The following is a 27,355-nucleotide window of genomic DNA, read 5'->3' on the forward strand; positions in this document are numbered from 1 at the left end:
TTGTTAAATAATCTTTTAACACTACTTTCCCCCTAATATTATGCCTTTGGCATGTTAAAGTCTTATTTTTGATCATTTGACCAAGACAGTACAAATTGTGAATTTTGTCTTTTCAGGCAGGATAAATGACTATGAGAGATATTGGTAAGACCTGTTTGATACAAAACTTAGATTTGTTTGATTTTGCTGGGAATTCCTACTAGTGAATTGAATTTTGATTTTATCATGTGTTGATGCTGGGCTTTTTTGTTTATAAACTGATTGATTAAATTCCAAACTATTGAGTACCTATCTATGTTTGAGCTTTGATTGTGTTCATAAGGAGGCCATAAGTGTATCCAATATAAATTTTTTAGCCCAGTGTCTTGTCCTTTGGAATATACACAACAGTCAATGAGTATTTAACCAAGGCCCAGGCCCTGCTTGATGCTGAGGAGACAGTGGTGAGCAAAATGGACATGATTCCCTTCTTCTTGGAGCTTATTGTTCAGGCTGGGAAACAGTTAAGCAGCTAGTTACATAAATACGTAATTATAAGTTTTAATAAAAACTATAAAGAAAAAGTACTGTGTATTCCCAGCCTGTATTACAGTGACCTTGGTCTCTTGTCTCCTGGATAAAGAACAAGTCCCTTAAGCTCTGTTTGGGGGTTGTGTGTGTGTGTGTGTGTGTGTGTGTGTGTGTGTGTGTGTGTGTGTGTAAAATGAGAAGATGGAACTGGAAAAGTAAAACCTATCCATACCTATGAGTCTGTGAGACCTCATTTATTCATCAGGAATAGAGAAGATAATTCATTTATGCCTTGATTTCTTATCATGGAGAGCCCCACCTTAGCTGTAAATTAACTGATAAGCTGGCCATTTGATTATATTACAGTTTTTTATTCACTGATGTATCCTCAGTATCTGGAATGATGCTCAACACATAGTGTACATTCAGTAGATATTTGTTGAATGAATGGATGAGTCCAAACTCCTAGTCTTTATTTAAGGAAATGAGACTTTTTTTTATGGTCCATCAGATTCATGCGGTCAGGGGTATTAACCAGGGAAAAAATAGGCAAATAGACCATATTGCTGAGGGATTTCCTGGTTTTTTCTTGTTGATTTTTGGTAAAAAAAAATCTTGGAATTCTAAAAATACCTAGCTAACGGTAACCTCTGCTGACTGAAATTGGGGAATTTTGACAGAATACCTGCTAGACCTTCTGCTACAAAACATCTACTGGATCTTTGTGTATGTGTGTTTCTCCTTTTGTGCAGAATGCCTGTGCTTTTCTATACATTTTAGTTACTGATAAAGTTGAGATAGTTTTTTAAAAAGCCCATTTCAGAAATAGATTTTATTATTATCCTCATTTCTGTTAATCAATTTATATATACTCGATAACCTAAAGTAAGTGATTCCTATGTGTTTTTTGGTGTGTGTGCCGAATTAGAACTTGGAATGAATGTAAATATCTCCTCATAGCAAGAGTGCCATAAATATTTGTGATTTATAATTTCAGATAGACCCTAATGAGGCTTTCCATTTGTCCATGACTCTTGTGCTTTGGAATAAAGTTTCTGACAATAGTGTTTCACTAATAATCTTCTTTATTATTGGAATCTGTCACTTGTGAGTTTTTACACCTCACACCTCTTTGAGTTCTCTTGCTTTTATATTCTTTGACCTCTTCACTTTTTCCCTTTGTAACTTTTTCTTAGAACTCAGATTTTCTTTAGTGTTAATCATGGTGTGTATTTAAAATAAAAATTTCTGAAACTTTGTGTTCCAGTATCTGAATCTATCCAGTTCCTCCTCTGTCTGGTGACAAAGCATTTTTCCCAGGGCTTTAAATTTTTTTCTGTCGGAATCACATGATCGCCTGAGTTTAAAATTTGTGATTTTAAATTGCTTTAATTTTCCATATACCTTTTACATCTCTTCCACCTATTTTAGAGTAATGAATCAATCAAAAAATGCCAAGTGAATTCTTTAGAAACTATGAATATCATTCTTTGGCTTTTTATTTTGTGAAACAGTATTCACTGATGATTTCTCCCTTTACCTGGATTAGGAAAGATTATTTGCTTACCCTTAAGCGTTTTGCCCATAAATTTAAAGTTTTTTTAATATTAAGTTCAACTCTTGGTAGTAGGTGGGATAAGGTTGGGAATTGGCAGTATTTGGAAGAAACTTGTATTTTGTGGGACAACATTACTATTTATATATACTTTGATAGGTTGCCCTAGGAATCTTGGGGAAAATATCTGACATACAAATCAACTTTTAGAGCACTAAATAGATTTAGGGTTGCTTGTAATACAGTGAAAGTATATAGTAACTTCACAGTGTTTTCTTGTGAATTGGAATGTATATTTCATTTTCTGAAGGATTAAAACAATGTGAATGAAGTGAGAGTAGGCCCTATAAGGCCTCCTAAAATGGTTAAGGGCAGGAAGCAGCCTCTCTTGAAGAGCAGTTTAAATATATATGGCTTAAGTCTGTAACATAACCAAGGACATGGTGTGCAAACTGGCGTGCAGCAGAATCACACAGAGGTTATTGAAAATATGGATGCTTGGGCTCCACCTAAACTACTGGGTCAGCATCTCCAGCACTGGGCACAGGAAACTGAATTTTAACAAACTCGCTAGGTGTGTCTGAATTTATAATATATCATAAAATCTGAAAATCTCTTAAAGTAATACAGTTCTAGATCCTTATGAGAGTTAGTTGCCTTCTCTTGGCATTTCATCCTAGATGCTTAGGAACGCATTTCCTATGAATAATTCTCCTATACAACCACAATACTATTTCAGGATATATTTTGAATCTTCCTATCAGTTTTAATTAGGAAATTAATAGGTATTTGTTTCTGTAATTGTTAAGACTTTGCTGATTAATCTAGTTTTAAAGCTGTATGGTAGATGAGAAAGCATTTTTAGTCTCCTTATTTAGATTCAGTAAAATGTGGGCCTCTTCTGTGCACAGCTGTGCTTGTGCCCTTGTGCTTGGCACACACACATGGCACCTCGCCTCACAGCTCTTTCAAGGGCAAGTAACACTTGTAGATGAGGACCAAGTAGATAGGTGACAAGGCTTTCAAAAGATTTTATACTTAAGTCTACCTCTGTGTTCACATGGTTAAAATAAATCAAAGCAATATAAGAAAAACAGTAAATACAGAAGTCAGAGGTAACCAGTTATACTGTTTGCTTGTATGTCCTTTCAGTTTCAGTGTTCATTGTGTAAATGCAGATACTCCTCTTCTGGGGACTTTCTTATACAGAAAGTAGTATGCTGTACATGTGGTTCTCTATCTACCTTGTGTGTATTTCATTTTATAATAGGTCTTAAATATTTTTCATGTCAGTACATAGCATCTTAATTTTTTTTAGTAGCTTGCTATTCCATCAAGTACATTGCCATTCCTCTTTAAGGGCCCCTGGGGATGGTTTCCAGTCTTTTCCAGTTACAAGCTGCAGTAAATAACCTTGCCCATTTGTTATTTCATATACAGAGAATTTAAATTTTCTTAGTGATCTTATATGGATAATTCTTAAATCTGTTGTCTTCTGTGTTATAGAGCAGTTGTATTCTGAATAGTTACCTTATTTTATAAATAAAAAATTGAAACCAAGGCAAAATAATTTTCTTAAGATTACAGTGAGTCAATCTTGCATTGGTATACTTAGGGTCCCTTTTTATTCTTCCGTGTACTTGAGTTTTCCCAGTGCCTTGGCTTTATTTCATTTTAGGTAGGCTTTATAAGGGCTGGCTTGTGTGGCTTACTCATCTGAGGTTAAGAATGAAAACATTTTGATGTCAGGGGTGGCTCTTTGCTTTTGCTATTTTTAGTTTTCCACTATATTCTTGGAGTTAAAAAATGAAGAAGAGTTTTTTTCTAGATGCAGATTTAAAAGTAACTGACATATTAAATTGAAACTTGAATTTATTCTTTTTAAAAATTACCAAAATTACATGTTTATTGTTCACAGAAAATTAAACACTACAGGGTTGTCTGTTTCTGCTTCCCCAGCCATCCGTGTGACACAGTGTCAGTGGTTTGATGTTTAACCTTTTAAATATTTACATGTATTTTTTACATCTATTTCAAAAAAGAACTCAAAATTGTATTTTATATAGTGTTTTAACTAGATCTATATTTAGAAATATGGCTTAAAGCTTATCCTAAGATGATAGAATTTAAAATGCAGTGTTTTTTCAGAAATGTATTTCTACCTTGAAACATCAATCCCTTCGTTCTGAGGGATATATTTATCCCTCAGAAAATATATATATTTTCAATATATAGCCATATGCACCTGCATATTTTGTTGAATTACTTGTAATATGTTGAGATGTGCAACGTGTGTGCCACTTAATATTTGCCTTTATAGCAAACTGCCTTTCTGATTCATGTTTCACAGTTGTTGAAAAGTAGATAATGTTTTTAAGGGAAGGGAGAAATGCAGATACCCCCTCCCTGTTTTGTTTTGTTTTGTTTTTAACAGTGTTGTGTTGTAAATTTTCCAGACTTCCAAAATTTTCACTTTAGTTTTTTCTACAAGTTACGCATGAAAGCATTCTCATTGAAAACCCAAACATTAACAATAAAATTATATATTCACTTGGCTTTGAGTCACTTCCTCCAGGCTTCACAGAGGGTATCTAAGGAGAGCAAGGTGAGTGGACCATGAGAAGGTGAATAGATGCACATCCTCTTTTTTACATGCCCCTTTTGGCACACGTGGCAGTATTTTTCTGTGATAGATGTTTACAGGTCAAAGAGTATATGTATTTTAAATAAATATTGTGAGCTTGCCCAACTTCAGCTGTTTCATAGTGTTAGCTGATTAGTGTTAGTACATCTAAACCTGTAAGTACATCTGCATAGAAATAAAAGAGGTTTTTTTGTTTGTTTGTTAAGGATGAGAGATAAGTATATTGTTTTGCTTCCTTGGCAGTTGTTCTGGTGAAATGAAAGTTTGGAATGGGAGCAGTTAATCCCTTTTAGAATACACAGTGTGCTACCTCTTGGATCATACAACATCTGTGTCTTTTGTTTGAGAGGCAGCTTCTTTTTTGTACCTACCTGTGCATGCTTAGTGACTAAATAGCATGACATCATTGGAGGAATGGTTTTAGAGTGTGGCATGCTTAATGGATGGTAATGATTAGTTCTTCATTCTTGTACGTGTGTGTGTGTGTGTGTGTGTGTGTTTCCTACTTTAGCCTTTCCTCCTTATTAAGGGAGTGCGACTGCTGTGAGGCAGGTTACCACACATACAGCTGTCTCTTCTTTCTTAGTCTACTATATGAAGATGTATAATGGTCTACACAGCCTGTTTCCAAGTCCTTTAGATATAAAGCCTTAGCAAGTCATTTAACTTCTGAGTTTCCTGTATTAAGTTGAATCCCAGTTCTTTAGAGTCATATACAAGTACCTCTTGATATCCAGGTCTATTTGATTCTACAGTTTGGATATCTAGCCTTCCTTCAGAAAGTAAGTTTGGATATTGAGATCTGCATTTTCTTAATATACTGTGTCTGTTTCCGAGTTTGGGGTAGCAAATAGTGAGGGTTTGGATAGTAGGGAATATATTTGAAAATTTAATCAAATTGATTCAGTTCCTGAGTTTTAAGATATTAGAATTAAGACACTGAGAGTTTGGATAGCAAGGAATAATTGTATATGAATTTATTTTGTATGCACTGAAAAAAAAACCTATACCCAAAAGTAAGATATTTTAAGGTCAAGAGTTGGAGGAGACCTTCAAAGATCATTTTACCCAACCTCCTATTTGATCCTTTCTAAAACAAACTGGCCCTCCAGTTGATGCTTGGACATGGAAAGTGGTGAGAAGCTGACTATGTAATATGTCCTGGTTTATTGTTTTAAGTGGAGAGGAAGTGCTAGGCAGTGAGCAAGCACGGAGACCATGGGGGAAAATGACTGTCATCTGATGGATAAAATAACTTCCATCTAGAAAATTGATAGTGGAGTACTATAAAGTTATCAATTAAAGCATAAGGACCTTCAAAGAGAACAAATTAGATTAGTTCTTTTCCTTCTTGAAAGATGCTGGGGTTTTTTTCCTCTTCTCCTTTGGGAGGTTTGTAGTACTTTGCTTCTGTCTGAGCAGGAATATCATCCATTTCCAGTTGCCCATCTTTTGCCTGCCCTGAATGACTGGTTGGGTCATCTACCTCATCATCAAGCCCTGGCTCCTTTCTGCTCATTTCTGTGTTTTTTTAGCCTCTTCTTGGGCCATCCTTTTCCTTCCGTTCATCTCTTGCTTTGATCCTTTGACAGAGGCATTGTGGCACAAGATTTCTCCAGTAAGAATGCCTTGCCAAATGAGGTTCCATATTCTGGGTTCCTCTGTACTGCACACATGCACACTCCACGAACTGATCCATGTCACTCTTGAAGTTCAGATAGGCCTTTGTCACATCAGTCAGCTCTTCCTCAGAACCTTTGTCTGTCTTTTCAGAACCTTGAGTGTCCTCCTCCAGTGTGTGTCCCAGTCCCAGGTTTGGTTGAGTACAGCGGAGTCCTTATCCACTGTCCCCCTGCTCGTTGTACTCTGCTCTCTGGTCTTTGTCACTTAAGATGGAACAGACTTCCCTGAGGAACTGGAAGTGGTGGGTGCTGTCCTCCTCGTCACTCTTGCCCACTGAGTCTGGGTGCACCTGTAGGGCCATGGTGGCTCTGCTCACCTCATGGTGGCTCTGCTGGCCACTCCCGTCAGCAGTGAAGGTCTGTGAGGCTGCAGAGCCCTGCTGGGCATGGGTCCAGCGTGAGCCACAGCTCACATAAGACCTCTGAAGGGAAGGGGCTTCGTCCATCTGTCTCAGTCAGTGACGCAGAATCTTGTACATACTAAATTCATAATAAGTAGTTAATGAGGATTATATAATGTTCTTTTGAAAGTTAAGTTAGAAGTTGAGAAGGGAAATTTAAGCCAAAATTTTCTTTTAAAAATAGTCTGTGTAGTGTTTTACAGTAAATATGGTTAGTCTTTTTGTTGAGCTGAAGAATGGAACAAAATTGTGAAGGTTGACTTCCACAACTGAAAGCTGGACTCTCCTTAGAGGTTAAATTTTGGCATGGCTTTTCCTTTGTAGAGAAATAAAAAGTTCTTATAACTTTGATTGTTTCTTGGTAACTTATGAGTGAAAGTGATACTACATGTTAAGTCTATGGACTTATTTTTACCATTATATGTTTAACCATAATCCAATGTAGCGGAGTTAAGGGGTTTTTTTTTTTTTTTTTTTTTTTTTTTTTTTGGTTAAGAGTACCTAAGAGCAAAAAAAAAAAAAGAAGAAGAAGGAAAGAAAAAAAGTACTCTATATTGATATCTAAGGGTTTCCCTCATCCCCGATTTTCTTTAATTTCTGATCTGGAGGATTGTTCCATTGAAGTGAGTATGTGTACCAGTTACCAGTAACTTCCATAGAAGACCAATGAAAAATCTTTGTCATTTCAGTTCTTTCCATGAGATTTTTGAATGGTCTTCTGTGGATTTAAAAAAAAAAAAAAGCCTATAAACATACTTTTAAAAGAATACAGTTAGCTATATTACGAATTCAGTTCTTTGAGAGGAAGGCAATCTGTTACATATTTTTGGCTGTCTCAAATAACACACCCTAGTAAGTAGGTCCTCAGTATATATTGATTTCATGAGTGAATGAGAATAATTTCTTTTTAGGGTCCCGATGAAGAAGCTGTTGTAGATCTTGGCAAAACCAGCTCAACTGTGAACACCAAGTTTGAAAAAGAAGAACTAGAGAGTAAGTTTGTCTAAAATAACTTGTTTAGCAGGATAAATTACTAATGAATGTTTGTTAGTGTCCTTTACCTATTATTTGTTGAAATATTTGTTGTTGTCATTGTAGAGCATACATTTAGAAGAGTGTTCAACACTTTTCTAAATATAGTTTAAAGAAGAGTAATACAGCAAAAACCCATTTAACCACTACCCATATCTGCAAATAGAACATTCCCTGAAACATAAATATCAGAATGCTTTTCAAACTTTACTCATGGTTACCATTACTTATCTTGGAAATTGAAATGCCACAATTATAAAATGAGTTAATTCTTTAATTTTTTTTCTAACAGCCTGGGTAATTTGAATTATGAGCAAATTATAGCGTGCCAGACGAATAAGCCACAGTTATCACTGGTTGTCATCTAAATGTTCGTTTTATATGTCTGTTAATCAGCCTTTTAAAGTACTTATAAAAACCTCAGCATAGAATTGTGTAGCAAATGAGTTATTTGCCAATCTGTTTTCCCTGAGCCAGAAGAAGTCCTGACAAATGGTTTGTTTGTTTGTTTCTTTTTTTTGAAATAATTTTAGATTTACAGAAGAATTGCAAGGGTAGTACAGAGTGTCCCCTGTATACGTTTCACCCAGCTTTTTCTAATGTTAACATTTTATTTAGGTGTAAGTTTATGAAAATGAAGAAATTAACATTGATACAATACTACTAACTAAACTACAGATTTTATGCAGATTTTACTAGTTTTTCCACTGATGTTCTTTTTCTGTCCCAGGATCCCGTTGAACAGCTCTGGTTGTGATAGGACACTTAGTTGTCAGGTCTCCTTAGCCTCCTGTAACCTATGACAGTTTCTAGATCTTTCCCCGTTTTTCATGACCTTGACATTTGGAAGAGTAGTGGTTAGATTCTAATAGAATGTCCCAAAATGTGGGTTTGTCTAATGTCACATTGTGACGTTATAATCTCATAGCCCAGATCATGGGTATGTGAGGAGCATACCACACGTGATGTGCCCCTCTCACCTGTGGACAGGTGTTATCGACATAACTTAACTATTGGTGATGTTAAGCCTGAACACTTGCTTAAGGTGGTGTTCATGGCAGATGTTTTGATAGACTTATTTTGGGGTTTTTTTGAGACTTACATTTTTGAGTTAAAGTCTTCTGTGACAGCTGAATGGAGCCATTGCTTTACAAAAAGAGGTGGAAAGAGGCACAAATAGGTGTTCTCCACATTTGCTTCCTGAAATGGAAAAAACCCGTTTTTTAAAGTAACCTGTATATCTAGTGTATTTATCAGTTGATGGTATTAGCCCTTGGTGTAATTAGCCCTTGGTGTAATTAGCCCTTGGTATAACAGAGCCCTTGGTGCTCTGTAAAATAAGAGAAGTAACAGGAGACTAGCATTGTTAATTACATGAACTTATACGTAATTCTTTTTTATCATAGTAAATTTTGGTATACTTTTGTGTATGTTACTTTTTTTCCTTTTTGGAAAACTAATACTGTCAATACTCAGAGATACTGCAGGTTTGGTTCTAGACCACTGCAATAAAGTGAATATTGCAGTAAAGTGAGTCACATGAATTTTTTTGGTTTCCTAGTGCGTATAAAGGTTATGTTCATGCTATATTGTAGTCTATTAAGTGTGAATAGCATTATGTCTAAAAAACAATGTACATGCCGTAACTAAAAATACTTTATTGCTAAAAAATGGTAACCATCATCTGAGCCTTCGGCAAGTCATAATCTTTTTGCTGGTGGAGGGTCTTGCCTTGATGTTGGTGGCTGCTGACTGATGAGGGTGGTAGTTGCTGAAGGTTGGGGTTGATTTCTTAAAATAAGACAACAATAAAGTTTGCCACTTTGATTGACTCCTCCTTTCATGAATGATTTCTCTGTAGCCTGCAAGGCTGTGTGATAGCATTTGACCCACAGTAGAATGTCTTTCAAAATTAGAGTCCTATCAAACCCTGCCTTTGCCTTTGCTTTATCAACTAAATTTATGCAATAATCTAATCCTTTGTTGTCATTTCAACAATCTTCACAGCAGCTTCACCAGGAGTAGATTTCATCCAAAGAAACCACTTTCTTTGCTCATCAGTAGGAAGCAAGTTTTATCATGAACTGGCAGCAATTCAGTCCCATCTTTAGGCTCCACTTCTAATTCTAGCTCTTTTGCTATTTCCATCACATCTGCAGTGACTTTCTCCACTGAAGTCTTGAACCCCTCAAAGTCATCCATGAGGGCTGGAATCAACTTCTTCCAAATGCCTGTTAATGTTGATATTTTGACCTCTTCCCATGAATCATGAATGCTATTCATGGCATCTGGGAAGGAATGGTGAATCCTTTCCAGAAGGTTTTCAATTAACTTTGCCCAGATCTATCAGAGGAGTCACTATCTATGGCAGCTATAGCCTTCAAGACCTGAAAGTTGAAATGACTCCTTGATCCATGAGCTGCAGAATGCATGTTGTGTTACCAGGCATGAAAACATCATTAATCTCTTTGTACATCTCCATCAGAGCTCTTGAGTAACTAGGTGCCTTGTCAATGAGCAGTAATACTTTGAAAGGAATCTTTTTTTCTGAGCAGTAAGTCTCAACAGTGGGCTTAAAATATTCAGTAAACTGTTGTCAACAGATGCGCTGTCATCCAGGCTTTGTATAACCTATAATGGAAAAGAATCTGAAGCTATACACGTGAAACTAACACAATATTGTAAATCAACTAAAGTTAAATAAAAAAGAAAGAAGGAAGAAAGGAAGGAAGGAAGGAAAAAAATACATATATAGAGCACAGGCAGAATAGACTGAGCATGACTCTTAAGGGCCCTAGGATTTTCAGAATGGTAAATGAGCATTGGCTTCAACTTCACGTCACCAGCTGCATTAGCATGCATGTCCTTTGAAGCTTTGAAGCCAGGTATTGTCTTCTCCTCTCTAGCTATGAAAGCCCTAGATGGCATCTTCTTCCAATAGAAGGCTGTTTTGTCTACATTCTATCCAGACCATTAAAACTTTCTCCTTATCAACAGTAAGGCTGTTTCACTTTCTTATCATTTGTGTGTTCACTAGCACTTTTAATTTCCTTCAAGAACTTTTCCTTTGCTTTCACTTCTTGGCTGTTTGGCACAAGAAGCCTGGCTTTATGCCAGTTTCAGCATGCCTTCCTCACTAGGCTTAATCATTTCTAGCTTCTGATTTAAGGTGAGAGATGTGCGACTCTTTCACTTGAACGCTTAGAGGGCATTGTAAGGCTTTTAATTGGACTAATTTCAGCATTGCTGTGTCTCAGGGAATAGGGAAGCCCAAGGAGAGGGAGAGATGGGGGAACGGATGGTCAGGGGAGCAATCAGAACACATACAACATTTATCGATTAAGTTCACCATCTTATATGGGCATGGTTTGTGGTGCCTCCAAACAATCACCATAGTAAATCAAAGATCACTGATCATGGACCACCATAACAAATATAATAATAATGAAAAAGTTTGAACCATTGCAAGAATTACTGTCAAAACATGACACAGAGACAGGAGGTGAGCAAATGCTGTTGGAAAAATAGTGCTGATACATTGGTTCAATGCAAGGTTGCCACAAACCTTCTATTTGAAAAAAAACACAGTATCTGTGATGTGCAATAAAATGAGGTCTGCCAGTAATGTTTCCGAACATTTTACCAGGTCATCGAGCTGTGTATATAGGTGTCCACGTGCCATTTAGTAAAGAGAGTCGCCGGCGTCACAGGCATCGTGGACACAAACATCACCACCGGAGAAGAAAAGACAAAGACTCAGACAGAGAAGATGGACGGGAATCTCCTTCTTACGGTAAGAGAATGGAAAGTTCTCCATTAACAGTTTAAGGTTCTTTCCTGGAAAGTTTTTTTTTTTTAATTAAATATTTCCTTTTTAAAATTGTATTTCTGTAATAACTCAGACACAGTATATGCATTGAGGAATACTAATTGAAGTAAGAATATTTTTTCTACAAGAAAAATGCTTAGTTTATTGGTTAAGATCTACTTAGGGTGAGTGAGAAAAGTAAGGGGCTTTGGTTTCTTTATTGTATTCCAGCCTTGGAATTGTAAATGTTGAGTCTTGGCACTTAAAATTCAATTTAGGAGGGTTTTTATTTCCTTTTCTCTATTATATATTTCATTTTTAACATATGCAATGAACAAATATATGGAATCCTTAGACTCCTGGAACAGATTGAAATTTTTTTTTTTCATTTTTAAATACATTTTTTGCCAGAAGATTTTTATCCATAAAGCTGGATTACTTGGTTATCTGTGCAGCAAAGAGTGCTTTGATTTGATAGTATTGTCTTTAGAAGGACAGATTTTTTGTTTGAAAGCAGAGCAATAAAGAAGTACCAGTAGACAGAGGAAATGATGGGAATCTCAGAAAGCAAAAAAGGCATATGGTAGAGGAAAATGAATTATTATCTGATAATAAAGATTAGTAGTTATTTAAGGGCCCCTGAAAGCTGGAAAGGCGAGAGCCCGAAAAAATAGCTGTGCGGCTTGAGCAGGACATTGCACTCAGTTGACATGTAAGGCATCATTGGTTTTTTAGGACATCGTGGCCCATATGGCCATCTACACCATAGGTCCTAGTGTGTGCATTCTTGAGGAGCCATGTGAGCTGCACCCCCACAGGCACTTGTGTGCTGTGCTGAAGGAAAGTTCTTTTGACGAGGTAAAGAGGGAAAGAATTACTGTGTATACTACAGCTTATGTCATGATCATAAGAAAGAAGATACTGATGGCCTAGTAAAATATTAAGTGCCAATTCTGTGCTAAGTATTCCACCAAGCCCTTGACATACGTGCTTTGACTTAATCTTCTCAGCATTTTTAAAAAATTAAAGATAGATATTATTGTTTTCGTTATATAGATGGAGAAACCTCAACTTAGAGAGGCTAAATGATGGGAATCTCTTAGCCAGTACTAAGAGATCCTGATGGCCTAATAAACTATTAAGTGGTCATATAGCTAACAAAAATATGTCGCTGGTGAAGGAAAAATCAACAGTAATTTTAAAAGCATCACTAGTGGACTTTGATGACATTGGTAGTTGAGAAGTATTTTGCTGTTATTTTGTGAGTGGATCGGTATGCTTCTCTATTTCATTCTGAATAAAAAGGGACACAATATTTTTTATAGGAATGCTGCTTACTAGACTGTAAGTATGTTTATATGTTCACCTGGCTAGGTGGTTTAATGTTCAAGCTGAGGTCTGAAATATGTAGTCTAAATATAGTTGTTTGAAAAATAAATTTGGTGGAGAAAATATTTATAACTTTTTCATAGAGTAATTATGCCTAGAAAAGTTTTATGCCACAGAATTGGGTTATTTTGGTTTTAACTCCAATCTGTGTCCTAGAAATTGCTATGAAGTCCCTTCTTTCTTCCCCCCACTCTCCAAAAAGAGATTACACAGGTGTTTTGGACATGATGGACTAACAGGAATTGCATTTGCCCTCCAATTGTAAACAGTTAGAAAACTGCACAAAATATATGAAACAGTAATTTTCAGACAATGGACAACAAGCAGCATAGGATGCTGAGCTCTGTTACTACAAGCAACTGTATGCCAATAAAATGGACAACGTGGAAGAAATGGACACATTCTTAGAAATGCACAACCTGCCGAGACTGAACCAGGAAGAAATAGAAAATATGAACAGACCAATCACAAGCATTGAAATTGCAACTGTGATTAAAAATCTTCCAACAAACAAAAGCCCAGGACCAGATGGCTTCACAGGCGAATTCTATCAAACATTTAGAGAAGAACTAACACCTATCCTTCTCAAACTCTTCCAAAATATAGCAGAGGGAGGAACATTCCCAAACTCATTGTATGAGGCCACCATCACCCTGATACCAAAACCAGACAAAGATGTCACAAAGAAAGAAAACTACAGGCCAGTGTCACTGATGAATGTAGATGCAAAAATCCCCAACAAAATACTAGCAAACAAAATCCAACAGCACATTAAAAGGATCATACACCATGATCAAGTGAGGTTTATCTCAGGAATGCAAGAATTCTTCAATATACGCAAATCAATGAATGTGATACACCATATTAACAAATTGAAGGAGAAAAACCATATGATCATCTCAATAGATGCAGAGAGAGCTTTTGACAAAATTCAATACCCATTTATGATAAAAACCCTCCAGAAAGTAGGCATAGAGGGAGCTTTCCTCAACATAATACAGGCCATATGTGACAAACCCACAGCCAACATCGTCCTCAATGGTGAAGAACTGAAACCATTTCCACTAAGATCAGAAACAAGACAAGGTTGCCCACTCTCACCAATATTATTCAACATAGTTTTGGAAGTGTTAGCCACAGCAATCAGAGAAGAAAAAGAACTAAAAGGAATCCAAATCGGAAAAGAAGTAAAGCTGTCACTGTTTGCAGATGACATGATATTATACATTGAGAATCCTAAAGAGTCTACCAGAAAACTACTAGAGCTACAAAAGCTACTACAAAATCAATGAATTTTGTAAAGTAGAAGGATACAAAATTAATGCACAGAAATCTCTTGCATCCCTATACACTAATGACGAAAAATCTGAAAGTGAAATTAAGAAAACACTCCCATTTACCATGGCAACAAAAAGAATAAAATATCTAGGAATTAACCTACCTAAGGAGACAAAAGACCTGTATGCAGAAAATTATAAGACACTGATGAAAAAAATTAGAGAGGATACAAATAGATAGAGAGTTATACCATGCTCTTGGATTGAAAGAATCAACATTGTGAAAATAAGTATACTACCCAAAGCAATCTACAGATTCAATGCAATCCCTATCAAACTACCACTGGTATTTTTCACAGAACTAGAACAAAAAATTTCACAATTTGTATGGAAACACAAAAGACCCCGAATAGCCAAAGCAATCTTGAGAAAGAAATACAGAGCAGGAGGAATCTGGCTCCCTGACTTCAGACTATACTACAAAGCTACCTTAATCAAGACAGTATGGTACTGGCACAAAAACAGAAATATAGATCCATGGAACAGGATAGAAAGCCCAGAGATAAACCCACACACATATGGTCACCTTATCTTTGATAAAGGAGGCCAGAATATACAATGGAGAAAGACAGCCTCTTCAATAAGTGGTGCTGGGAAACATGGACAGCTACATGTGAAAGAATGAAATTAGAACACTCCCTAACACCATACACAAAAATAAACTCAAAATGGTTTCAAGACCTAAATGTAAGACCGGACACTATAAAACTCTTAGAGGAAAACATAGGCAGAACACTCTTTGACATAAATCACAGCAAGATCTTTTTTGATACACCTCCTAGAGTAATGGAAATAAAAACAAAAATAAACAAATGGGACCTAATGAAACTTCAAAGCTTTTGCACACCAAAGGAAACCATAAACAAGATGAAAAGACAACCCTCAGAATGGGAGAAAATATTTGCAAACGAATCAATGGACAAAGGATTAATCTCCAAAATATATAAACAGCTCGTGCAGCTCAATATTAAAGAAACAAACAACCCAATCCAAAAATTGGCAGAAGACCTAAAGAAACATTTCTCCAAAGAGCACATACAGATGGCCAAGAAGCACATGAAAAGCTTCTCAACATCACTAATTATTAGAGAAATGCAAATCAAAACTACAATGAGGTATCACCTCACATCAGTTAGAATGGGCGTCATCAGAAAATCTACAAACAACAAATGCTGGAGAGGGTGTGTAGAAAAGGGAACCCTCTTGCACTGTTGGTGGGAATGTAAATTGATACAGCCACTATGGAGAACAGTATGGAGGTTCCTTAAAAAACTAAAAATAGAATTACCATATGATCCTGCAATCCCGCTATTGGGCATATACCCAGAGAAAACCATAATTCAAAAAGACACATGCACCCCAGTGTTCATTGCAGCACTATTTACAATAGCCTGGTCATGGAAGCAACCTAAATGCCCATCGACAGACGAATGGATAAAGAAGTTGTGGTACATATATACAATGGAATATTACTCAGCCATAAAATGGAACAAAATTGAGTCATTTGTTGAGACGTGGATGAATCTAGAGACTCATACGGAGTGAAGTAAGTCAGAAAGAGAAAAACAAATATCGTATATTAATGCATGTGTGTGGAACCTGGAAAAGTGGTACAGATGAACCGGTTTGTAGGGCAGAAATTGAGACACAGATGTAGAGAACAAACGTATGGACACCAAGGGGGGGAAACCACGGTGGGGTGGGGATGGTGGTGTGCTGAATTGGGCGATTGGGATTGACATGTATACACTGATGTGTGTAAAATTGATGACTAATAAGAACCTGCAGTATAAAAAACCAAACAAACAAGCAAAAAACAACTAATACTAAACTCATTGGGTTATTTGTATGGAAATATGTTAATATAAATGTTTCAGACATTACATGAAATTTCTAAAAATCTTATATGTTCTGGTATAATGTTATAAGTCATAATTCTGGTTATTACTTTAAAATGTATATTTCAGAAATAACTAAATTTTCTTGTCAATTGCATTATTATGAACTTTCATCAAATCTTTAACCATGGTCATTTTTAAGTCTTTTGTCATTTACAGACAGTTCTGGGTGTACTCTGATGCTTTTGCAAAAATGTTCCTATAAAAGGTTTTCATCTTCAAGGAATTCATGGAAAAGACTCTGACAAGTACAGGTTTCTGGTAACTGACTATACTGCTGAACTGAATGAATAAGCATTTTCAGAACTCTAATGGAAAACTGGTGAATTCATAAAAGTGCTAACAAAGATCAAGGTGAAAAAAAAATTAATTACATGGAACTGAGTGAAGTGATGAGGATGATTATAATTTTTGTGACTTTTTGTTTGAATAAAAAAAAAAAAACCTAAAAGTAGAACTACCATATGACCTAGCAATCCCACTACTGGACGTATACCCTGAGAAAACCATAATTTAAAAAGAGTCATGTACCAAAATGTTCACTGCAGCTCTATTTGCAGTAGCCAGGACATGGAAGCAACCTAAGTGTCCATCAACAGATGAATGGATAAAGAAGATGTGGCACATATATACAATGGAATATTACTCAGCCATAAAAAGAAACGAAATTGAGTTATTTGTAGTGAGGTGGATGGACCTAGAGTGTGTCATACAGAGTGAAGTAAGTCAGAAAGAGAAAAACAAATACCGTATGCTAACACATATATATGGAATCTTAAAAAAAAAAGGTCATTAAGAACCTAGTGGCAAGACGGGAATAAAGACACAGACCTACTAGAGAATGGACTTGAGGATATGGGGAGGGGGAAGGGTAAGCTGGGACAAAGTGAGAGAGTGGCATGGACATATATACACTACCAAATGTAAAATAGATAGCTAGTGGGAAGCAGCCGCATAGCAGAGGGAGATCAGCTCGGTGCTTTGTGACCATCTAGATGGGTGGGATAGGGAGGGTGGGTGGGAGGGAGACGCAAGCGGGAAGACATATGGGGACATATGTATATGTATAACTGATTCACTTTGTTATAAAGCGGAAACTAACACACCATTTTAAAGCAATTATACTCCAATAAAGATGTTAAAAAAAAAAAAACAGATCCAGAAATGCCAAAGTTGATGGAGTTCGAAAACAAGCATGTTAAAGCAGTATAATATATATGCTTTATATGTTCAAGAAGAGAGAGGCTGAAAATATATGAAAGTCCCACATGGAACTTCTACAGATGAAAAATGCAGTATCTGAAATGAGTAGTACACTAGATAAGATTAACAGATGATTTGACATTACAGAATAAAAAAGATAAGTGATTTTTGAAGATATTGTGATAGAAACTAATCAAAATGAAACGAAAAAAAGCTGAAGACCAATAAACAGCATCAGTAATTTGTTGGACAGTATCAGGTAGTCTATCATATGTGTAATTGGAGTGCCAGAAAAATTTCCAAACTTAATAAAAAGTCTGAACTCACAGGTCCAAGGAGTTCAGCAAAACCCAAGGGGAAGAAACATGAAGAAAAAACCGCAGAAAGTCACATAAAAATCAAACCGCTGAAACCAAGACCTAACAGTCCTAAATGTATATAACAACAGCTTCAAAATCCATGAAGCAAAAACTGATAAAATTGAAAAGAGAAAGAGAGAAATCCACACTTATAGTTGGAGATTGCAACTCTCCTTTCTCAGTAATGGATAGAACAAGTAAACAAAAAATCAGTAAGGATATAGAAGACCTAAATAACACTGTCAGTCAGATTGATAGTCACATGCATAGAACATTTCACCCAACCACAGCAGAATACACATTCTTTACAATTGCATATTGAAGATTTAACCAAGATCATATTCTAGGCCATAAAACAAGTCTTAATACATTTAAAAAGACTGAAAGTGTATTCTGTGACCACAAATAGAATTAACCTTAAAAGATATTAAGAAAAATGCCCAGATATTTGGAAATTAAGCACGAAGTTTCTCAGTAACCCATGGGTTAAAGATGCAATCACAACAGAAATTAGAAAATATATTGAATTCATGAAAATGAAAACACAGTACAGGCAGAAAATTGAGAGAAAATCTTGCAAAGTGAGGACACAGTCCTGACACACACAGGTTTCATTTAGCATGGTACTGTGCAAAGTGAGGACTGCCTACATATTAGAATTTGTTAGATATAGCTAAAGCAGTGCTTAGAGAAAAATGTATAGCATTTAGTTTTTATACTAGAAAAGAAAGGACTTCCCTGGTGGCACAGTGGTAGAGACTCCACGCTCCCAGTGAAGGGGGCCCAGGTTTGATCCCTGGTCTGGGAACTGGATTCCACATGCATGCCACAGGTGGGAATTTGGGAGTTTGCATGCCACAACCGAGGAGCCCACCTGTTGCAACTAAGACCCAGTGCAAACAAATAAATTTAAGTAAAGAAATTAATTTAAAAAACGCAGAACAAGAAAAGCCTAATCAATGATTTAAGCTTGTAACTTAAGAAATTGAAGGAAAAAATACTGCAAATTAAGCCTAAATAAGTAAAAGAAAAGAAACAATAAAAATGAAAGCAGAAATGAATAAAATAAAAATCAGACCAGCAGTAGCAAAAATCAGTCAGACTGAAATCTGGTTCTTTGAAAAGATCAATAAAATTGAGAAATCTAAATAGCCAGACTGATCAGGTGAGGGAAAAAAAAGATACAAATGACCAGCACCAGAAATTTTCAGTAAAGATTCTACAGATATTAAAGAATAAGGAGGGAATATTATGAATGATTTTATGCCAACAAAATTGATACTTCAGATTAAATGGGAAAGTTTCTTAGGAATACATGCTATTAGGCAGAAATGGGTAACTTGAATTATCCTACATGTATAAAAAGAAATTGAATTTGTAGTCTAAAGCATTCCCACAATGGAAATTTACTCCCAAATGTCATCAAACATATAAGAATGAAATAACACAGACTCTGCCAGAAAATTGAAGATGAGGGAACACTTTCCCATTCATATTGTGAATCCAGCATTACCCTGATACGAAAACCTGATGAAGATGTTACAATAGAATAAAACTACACACTAATTATTTCTCATGAGTATAGATTCAGAAATCCTTAACAAAATAAAAGCATATCTTATCCAGCAATACTTAAGAGGGATAATACATCATGATGGTGGTAATCTGAGTAGTGGCCCCCACAATGTCCATATTCCTACTGTCCGGAGCCTGTGAATGTTAACCTTATTTGGCAAAAGTGAATCTGTAGATGTGACTAAGTTAAAGGATTTTGTGAAGTGGAGATTATGCTGGATTAATGCAGATGGGCCAGATTTAATCACAAGGAGTCAGAAGATCAGAGAGGAGATGGTAGTTATAGTGATGGAATGAGGAGGTGTCCAGACCTAAGGAATGTAGGCAGCCTCCAGAAGCTAGAAAAGGTAAGGAAATGGATTTTCCCCTAGAGCCTCCAGAAAGAACCAGCCCATGATTTTTTAGCCCTGTGTAAAATTCATTTTGGACTTCCGGTCTCCAGAACTGTGAGAGAATAAATTTTTGTTATTTAAGCCACCAAGTTTGTGGAAATTTGTTATAGCAGCATTAGGAAATTAATACGATGAACAAGTAGAAATGCAGAGTTGGTTTAAAATTTAAACATCTATCAGTGTAAATAAACATATTAATAGTATAAAGGAGAAAAACCCATATAATCATATCAATAAGACAGAAAAAGCCTTTGACAAAATTCCTCCCCTCTAGTTTGCTAGGAGTTAAAATTCTGTCTTTAGATAAATTCTATTTATCTACATCTAACAAATTCTATTTATTTAGAATTTTTCTAAATTCTATTCTAGAATTTTATCTCCTTGCAAACTAGGAATATTAGAAAACTTCTTCAGTGTGATAGAGAGCATTTAGAAATGCTGGTGAAAGACTGAATGTTTTCTCCCTATGAATTGGGAAAAGGCATGGATGTCTTCTCTCACCACTTCTGTACAACATGGTACTGGCACACGTAGCCAGTATAATAAGGCAAGAAAGAAATGAAATGCATCCAGAAGGTAAAGGAAGAAGTAAAATTGTTTTTATTCATAGTTACAGAATCATATGTGTAGCAAATCCTAAGCAATCTACAAAACTACAGAACTAAGTGAGTTTAGCAAGGTTACAGGATACAAAATCAGTGTACAGAATCAACTGTATTTCTATATAGTAGCAATGAGCAATCTGAAACTGAAATAAAAAACAACACAATAGCACCAGAAATATTTCTTGGGGATGAATTTCACAAAAGATGTGCAAGACCTAATTGTTGAAAGGTTCAAATATTAGGAAGTTCAGTTACATTGTGTTTTTATTTGTCCTGCATCGGTCTTAGAGTATTCCTTCATTATGAAGACCCATGTCGTGTACATACGGGACAAGTTTCAGATATGTTTTTCATACTGCCTCTTCCCCTGTTCTTTATATTTTCCTCTTTCTGGAGTTTTTCTTGTGCGACTTTTTTATTCTGTTTTCTATATCTCTTAACCTTGCGTGTTTTTGTCTTATTTGTCATTGATGCATTCTGTGTAACCTCCTCCTCCTTAGATCTGTCTTTTCCTTTAACAATTTTGTTTCTAATCTACTTTTTTTAAAAAAAATAAATTAATTAATTAATTTATTTTTGGCTGTGTTGGGTCTTTGGTCTTTGTTGCTGCACAGGGGCTTTCTCTAGTTGCGGCGAGCGGGGGCTACTCTTTGTTGCGGTGCACGGGCTTCTCATTGTGGTGGCTTCTCTTATTGTGGAGCATGGGCTCTAGGTGCGTGGGCTTCAGTAGTTGTGGCACGCGGGCTCTAGAGGGCAGGCTCAGTAGTTGTGGCACACGGGCACAGTTGCTCCATGGCATGTGGGATCTTCCTGGACCAGGGCTTGAACCCGTGTCCCTTGCATTGGCAGGTGGATTCTTAACCACTGCGCCACCAAGGAAGTCCTTCTAATCTACTTTTTAACCTGTTTTAATAACCCTCTTGCAGCTGTAAGTTCCTGGAGGTTTGTTTACTTAGATGTAAATTTTGAGTTTGACCTCCTCTATTATATTTGGAAGAATTTGATTTTGTTTTTAATTGATGCTTGTTGTATGCTTCAGTGTTTATTCTGGGACATCTGGGGCTTTCAACTGTCCTGGACTAGAATGTATGCTAATTTCTCTGTTTGGGGATTCTGTACCACACAGGTAGTTTAAACTCAGATGTCATGAGTGGCAGTGACCTGTCTACCTCCCTAACCTCAGCTGACAGACTTTTGCTTCTCCATGATAGTAGGAAAAGTTAGTTTTGAGTTTTCTCATCCTTTTTTTGGAACTTGGGGATTTCTTTTTTTACTCTTGAACTTAACTACATATTGATTAAATATTTGAAATGTTCTATATTATCTAACATTTCCATCTATTTTTGGTGAGGAAAAGGTCCTGTCTTATGCATAGTGTTTTCTTGTTTTTGGATGTTGCTTACTGTTATTTGTTTGATTTACATTAGTTTGTTAAAGATTAGTGTGACTTTAACATATAATTTTTCTTTTTCATCTGTGGAGGTGATCTTTCTGTAAAATTCTTTTGTTCTAGATTGTTGGTCCTTGTTTCCTTCCAGAATTATAGTATTTTAATAATAATGAAAAGAAATTTGTTCTGATGGAACATATTTATAACAAAAGCATTTCATTTTCAAAATTTAGAATTTACCTTTGTATTAATTGAGGAAAATTTTGAGTGTATATTTTTAAATTCTGATTTTGTCAAGACACACCATCCCAGAGAGTCCAGTTCATCCTGGGTACTGAAGATGATGATGAAGAACACATTCCCCATGATCTCTTCACGGAAATGGATGAGCTGTGCTACAGAGATGGAGAAGAGTATGAATGGAAAGAAACTGCCAGGTGATGATACTCTCTCAGTTTTTAACTGCCTTTACTTGGTTTCTTTTTGTAATGAGAATATAAAATTGAAATTGAGACATCCAGTGCTTTAAAACAATGAGTAGAGAATTTCCTTCTGTCTGGAAATTTTATCTTTATTCTCAAAATTTGTTTCCTTAAATAATTCTTAATGCTATAATATAACAAAAGGAAATATGTTACCGTAGACTTATAATTAGAGGAAACAAATTTGAAAAATCAACATCTTGCATATTTAAAGTTTAAAATAAGATTGGAAGCTGAAACTATGAATTTCCAGAGTTTGTTTCTGTAAACTTACTACAGCGATAGCTAGAATAGAAAGAGGAACTACAAAGGTAACTTGTGCCTATCGACATTATAGGCCGTTAACCTAATTTGTAAAAATGTGTTTGTAGCGAAATTTTGTTTTGGTGGTGGTGATCTTTGTTTCTGTTTAAAAGAACAAGCTTATGTTTATCATATTAAAATAAACAAATGGAATCATTATTTGTAAAATATTGTTATACATTATACATTTCAGATGGCTGAAATTTGAAGAGGATGTTGAAGACGGCGGTGACCGGTGGAGTAAGCCTTACGTGGCGACCCTCTCTTTGCACAGTCTTTTTGAACTGAGAAGTTGCATCCTAAATGGAACAGTCATGCTGGATATGAGAGCAAGCACTCTTGATGAAATAGCAGGTGATAGCAAAGTGACTTCTTTATAGTTAAATTGTATTGAAGTTAGAGATACTTAAATAAGGAAAATAAAGTGGAATTTAGACCATTGATTTGACAGTTACATGTTGAGCTTCCATTCTGTGCAGGGCAGTATGAGGAGTAGACATATAAATAATCCTTTTTGTCTTTGATAAGTTTGGAGTCTAAAAGATTAAATTAGAGAGATGTAACTACGGTTATCAAGAAGAAAGTGACTAGTGCCATAAGCAAGATATGGAGCCTGTTCTCTGGAAATGCAGAGGAAGGAGCTTTTTGTTTCTTTGTTGTCTGGACCAAGGTATCTGGGGAAGATACAGAGAGTACATTAACTATACAACTTATCCATAGAATTTGAACACATGGCAATAAGGAGCAGGGTGGTGCAAGAGAAAAGAAAGTATTCTAAGGAGGAGGAAGAGAAGGAAGAAAAGTCTAGAAAGTATAGACAGCTATGAATCTCAAAAAAGTCAATTCTCTGTGAGTATACAGATTCTTGAGATATGTTAGAAAAATAAATTAGAGGTGGATTGTGACTAGCCTTGAATTACTGGGTTAAGAAATTGGATTTTATTTGGTAGGCATTTTGGCTGTCAATGATTTTTAAGTTGGAGAATAGTATGATCTCGATGTGTGTCAGGGATATCATTCTGGCAAGAAGAGGTAGGGTGGCTTTGGATAAGAAGAGGTTAGAAGCAAGGAGGTCATTTATTCTCTTGGAATGTCTAGGCAAGAAGTAATGACGATCTGATGTCTGGTAGGTAGTAGCAATGGAAACGAAGGAGAGAAAATCGAAGGATACTGTGGAGGTAGAAAGAAGGAAAAGATAGCTGTGATAAAGCTATTTGGTCATTAACTGAAGTTGCTCAAAACCAATATCCAGTTCAGTAGTAATAAATTTGATAGTGTGACTACCATTATAGATTGCCCAATATAAAAACAAAAAACTATTGTATTTGATCTTCAAGAGGACCATAAATTTATTAGAATTTCTCAGGCTAGAAATATCAATACGTTGATATTACCAGATTGATAGATTTGACCTTGTGCTGCAAATCTTTAAGTTATCAAAGTCCTTACTTTCTTGTTTTATATAAATGACTGAAAAACTGAGTTAGGATTAGGAATATTGAATTTAGATATATTCAGTATGTCTTACTTTGGCTTTTAATTATCACATAATACAATATAATATTTTAGTAAATGTATAATCCAGTGTTCATTTGTATGGTAGCCTGCAGTCATGGTGTTACTGTTAAGAGTTTACCTGCTAGGTTGATCCCTTCCAGTTTTCTCTCAGAGGAATCTTATCATAGATTTGAAAGCCTGACTCTTTTATCTCAAGTTGCTGCCACTTTTAAAAAATATTTATATGTACTTTATAAATTAAAAATAGTCCAGGCACCGCAGTAATGTATAAAATGTCATTGCCATCAATCTCCCCATTTCCCACACCTCCCTCACAGCCTGATATAGTCATCTTTCTAAAACTTATTACTTCATATTTTATCTATTCAGTTACTCACTGGTTTTTCTACCTCTGGGCGAGTGAGAGCAGAAACTTGATCTGCTTAGTTAATTGCTGTATTCCCAGCACATAATAGGTACTCAGTAAATAGTTAATGATTGAATGAATGAGTAGAGATATGCATCTACAGTTTTAGGGAAAAGTATGAGGTGAAGCAAGAAAATACCTTCACTTCTTAGGAAGCCAATATTTGAATATCCATTTTAATAGAATTTATTGTATCATCAGTAAAGCACCTTCAACTATATAGGAAGGCTATTGGTGAATAACAGTAGCTTTTCAATAAATAATAGTATTTATTAAAATAAGGGTCTCTATTAATATGTTCATTTTTGTTGGATAATGTTCATATTTATCTTTATGCATCCATTATTCAATATTAGAAGAGAATGATACTTTCTAGAGCTATTTAAGAATCTTATTTTTCTGGTAAAATTTCACTTAAGATTTATTCTGTGTTATAGTCATCCAAGTGTTAGTTTATTTAATAAAAATGATTGTTATCTATGTATTTTTCTTTGCCTAGATATGGTATTGGACAACATGATCGCCTCTGGCCAGTTGGACGAGTCCATAAGAGAGAATGTCAGAGAAGCCCTTCTGAAGAGGCACCATCATCAGAATGAGAAAAGGTTCACCAGCCGGATTCCCCTTGTTCGATCTTTTGCAGATATAGGCAAGAAACATTCTGACCCTCACTTGCTTGAAAGGAATGGTGAGATAAGTTGTGGCATTCAATTTTTGCTAACACGTCTACACTAATGGCATTCCAGTGTGTTACAATTAGCATTCTGTAAAAGAAACATATTTTTTCTAGATAATTACATAGGCCTTTATCTTTTTAATTCTCTTTAAAATAATAATTTGTGCATTTAAAGATTTCATTTCTAAAATGTCTTTACAACGTGACAGAATTATCTGTAGAAATTACTTAGATGAAAAAATTAAGCATTTACTCTGTTAAAATGGGACATTTAAGTATTGGTAATATTTAAACACTACACTATACGTAACCCTGAATTACTCTCCTTCTTGCTTTTTTGTTTCTGCTGAAGAATTCTTGTATATTTGATAAAAGAGCCATAAATTATTATCTATAAATTTAATCTTTTGAAAATTTTAAGTCTTGTGTTTGGGCCTTTAATATTAGATTTTTCCTAGAGATTTTTTTTTTTTCTCCTGAGTATACTTTACTTGCTGGGCATAAACAAGTATTTTGGGGTTGGTCTGCTGATTTCACTGCTTTTTATTTACATAATTTGTGAAAGGTTTTTGTGCTTGTTCCTGTTTTATGCTAGGGATGATGGAGTTGATTTTTTTCAAGCCATTGAGAATGGCACAGACCCACACACTGCTGCTCTCCCCTCTCATTCACGATCTAGCATGGGTTATGTGGGACATGGGGAGAATGTGTTTTTGTAGCCATTTACCTATGTCACTGTCTTAAGGCTGGCATGCTATCACTGGGGTTCTATTTTGGGTCTCAAAGATAGCTCTGATGACAGTGACTGGAAAAATCCAAGTGCAAAGAATTGGAGCTGGTTTTGAGGGTCACTGCTGCCTCTAGTTGCTACCATTACCCAAGGCTTGTGAGAATTACAGTGAAGAGGAGTGGAGGATGGGCCACAAATCCTTCTGCTTATCTTTTCTGTCTTTGAAAAGAGTATGGCTTTTAACTCTTCTACAAGCACACAGTCTCAGGTGGTAGGATTTAACATGTCTAAAGTTGACAGTACTTAGTCATCGTTTGCAGCTCAGTGTAAGATAATTAAGTCCATTTTCTTCTGAGCATTTGACCAATAAAACTCTTTTTAATCTATTTAAAATTGTGCCTTTCTATATTCAACGAACCTTAAGAATGAAAGAAATCTCTTATGGACCTAAGTTCAATCTGAAAGCAAGCCATCTATGTCACGTCTTTTTTTCACCTTTCCATGTATTGCATATGCTCTACTTTAGTGAAGTGAATTTGTTTCCCTAGAGAAATCATATTAAATCTTTCTTCCCCATATGCGGTGGTTCCTGATTATTCTCCAATTGTCAGTTGATTCCTTTTAATCATAAGACAATGGCTATTTTCTTTTAGATGCCATTTTAGCATGGGCATTCTGTTATTTTGTTATATTATAGTTGTAATTTAACAATTTTTTCTGCATGTAGCTTATTTTTTAACTAAATAGTGGTGGTTTATGGATTAAAAGTTCATATTTTTAATATTTCTGGGATCTCTTGAGCATGTAGCTTTGATTACTTAGATCATGTGAGGTTGTTATATTTCTCATGCTTTTCCTGAAAAAACAATGTTATTCCATTAAGCCACACTTGATTAGAATAACCAAGTGTTTGAAGTATAACTATACCTGACCTTTTGAAATACTGTAGACTTAGCTTCCTCATCACTCTTGTTGGTAAGAAATACTTTCTTCTTAGCTAGTTAAATTAAAGATTGTATGTATTTGTTTTAATTTATCTGCTGCATTAGAAATGGAAGCATATTTTAGGACATTTATTAATATCAGATAATGAGCTCAAGAATATGTATCTTTTAAAATTGACATTTCTCTTTTGAAAAAAGAAATTCCTATAACTTGTCTTATGTTTTTAAATTTTACTTGAGAGCGCTATCAGTAGGTGATGCCCTATTGACTTAATGTTATTGATATCACCTTTAAGTTAGGAATTATTAGATACCGTTAATGTGGACTTTTCTTATGAGAGAATATGTAGCAGTTCGGTGCAATGTAGATAAAATGCAGTAAATATCAGTGCTGGTAAGTTTTGTTTTGGGTTTTATTTCTTAGATTATTTTTGTGTTATGTTCTCATTTGCTATTTATCATTTTTTTAAGCAGCAGCTTTCCATTGATATTATTCTTTAATTTTAAAGCCACACT

The 27,355-nt window shown here is 35.5% G+C and overlaps 1 protein-coding gene across 13 annotated transcripts in view; it reads left to right on the forward strand.

Moving 5' to 3' along the window:
- Positions 1-27,355, forward strand: part of SLC4A7 (solute carrier family 4 member 7) — a 119,106-nt gene that overhangs the window by 38,608 nt on the left and 53,143 nt on the right. For 10 of the 13 annotated variants that reach the window (XM_082346456.1, XM_082346457.1, XM_082346462.1 and 7 more), the window contains exons 2-6: positions 7,704-7,785; positions 11,471-11,617; positions 22,079-22,217; positions 22,759-22,919; positions 24,989-25,177. In XM_082346456.1, the coding sequence (XP_082202582.1) occupies positions 7,704-7,785; positions 11,471-11,617; positions 22,079-22,217; positions 22,759-22,919; positions 24,989-25,177 (718 nt within the window). The remainder of the gene's footprint in view (positions 1-7,703; positions 7,786-11,470; positions 11,618-22,078; positions 22,218-22,758; positions 22,920-24,988; positions 25,178-27,355) is intronic. The other 3 variants (XM_082346458.1, XM_082346461.1, XM_082346452.1) reach the window with 1 other exon arrangement.

This window comes from Balaenoptera borealis, assembly GCF_965194805.1.
Source record: "Balaenoptera borealis genome assembly, chromosome: 12".
Taxonomy (NCBI): Eukaryota; Metazoa; Chordata; class Mammalia; order Artiodactyla; family Balaenopteridae; genus Balaenoptera; species Balaenoptera borealis.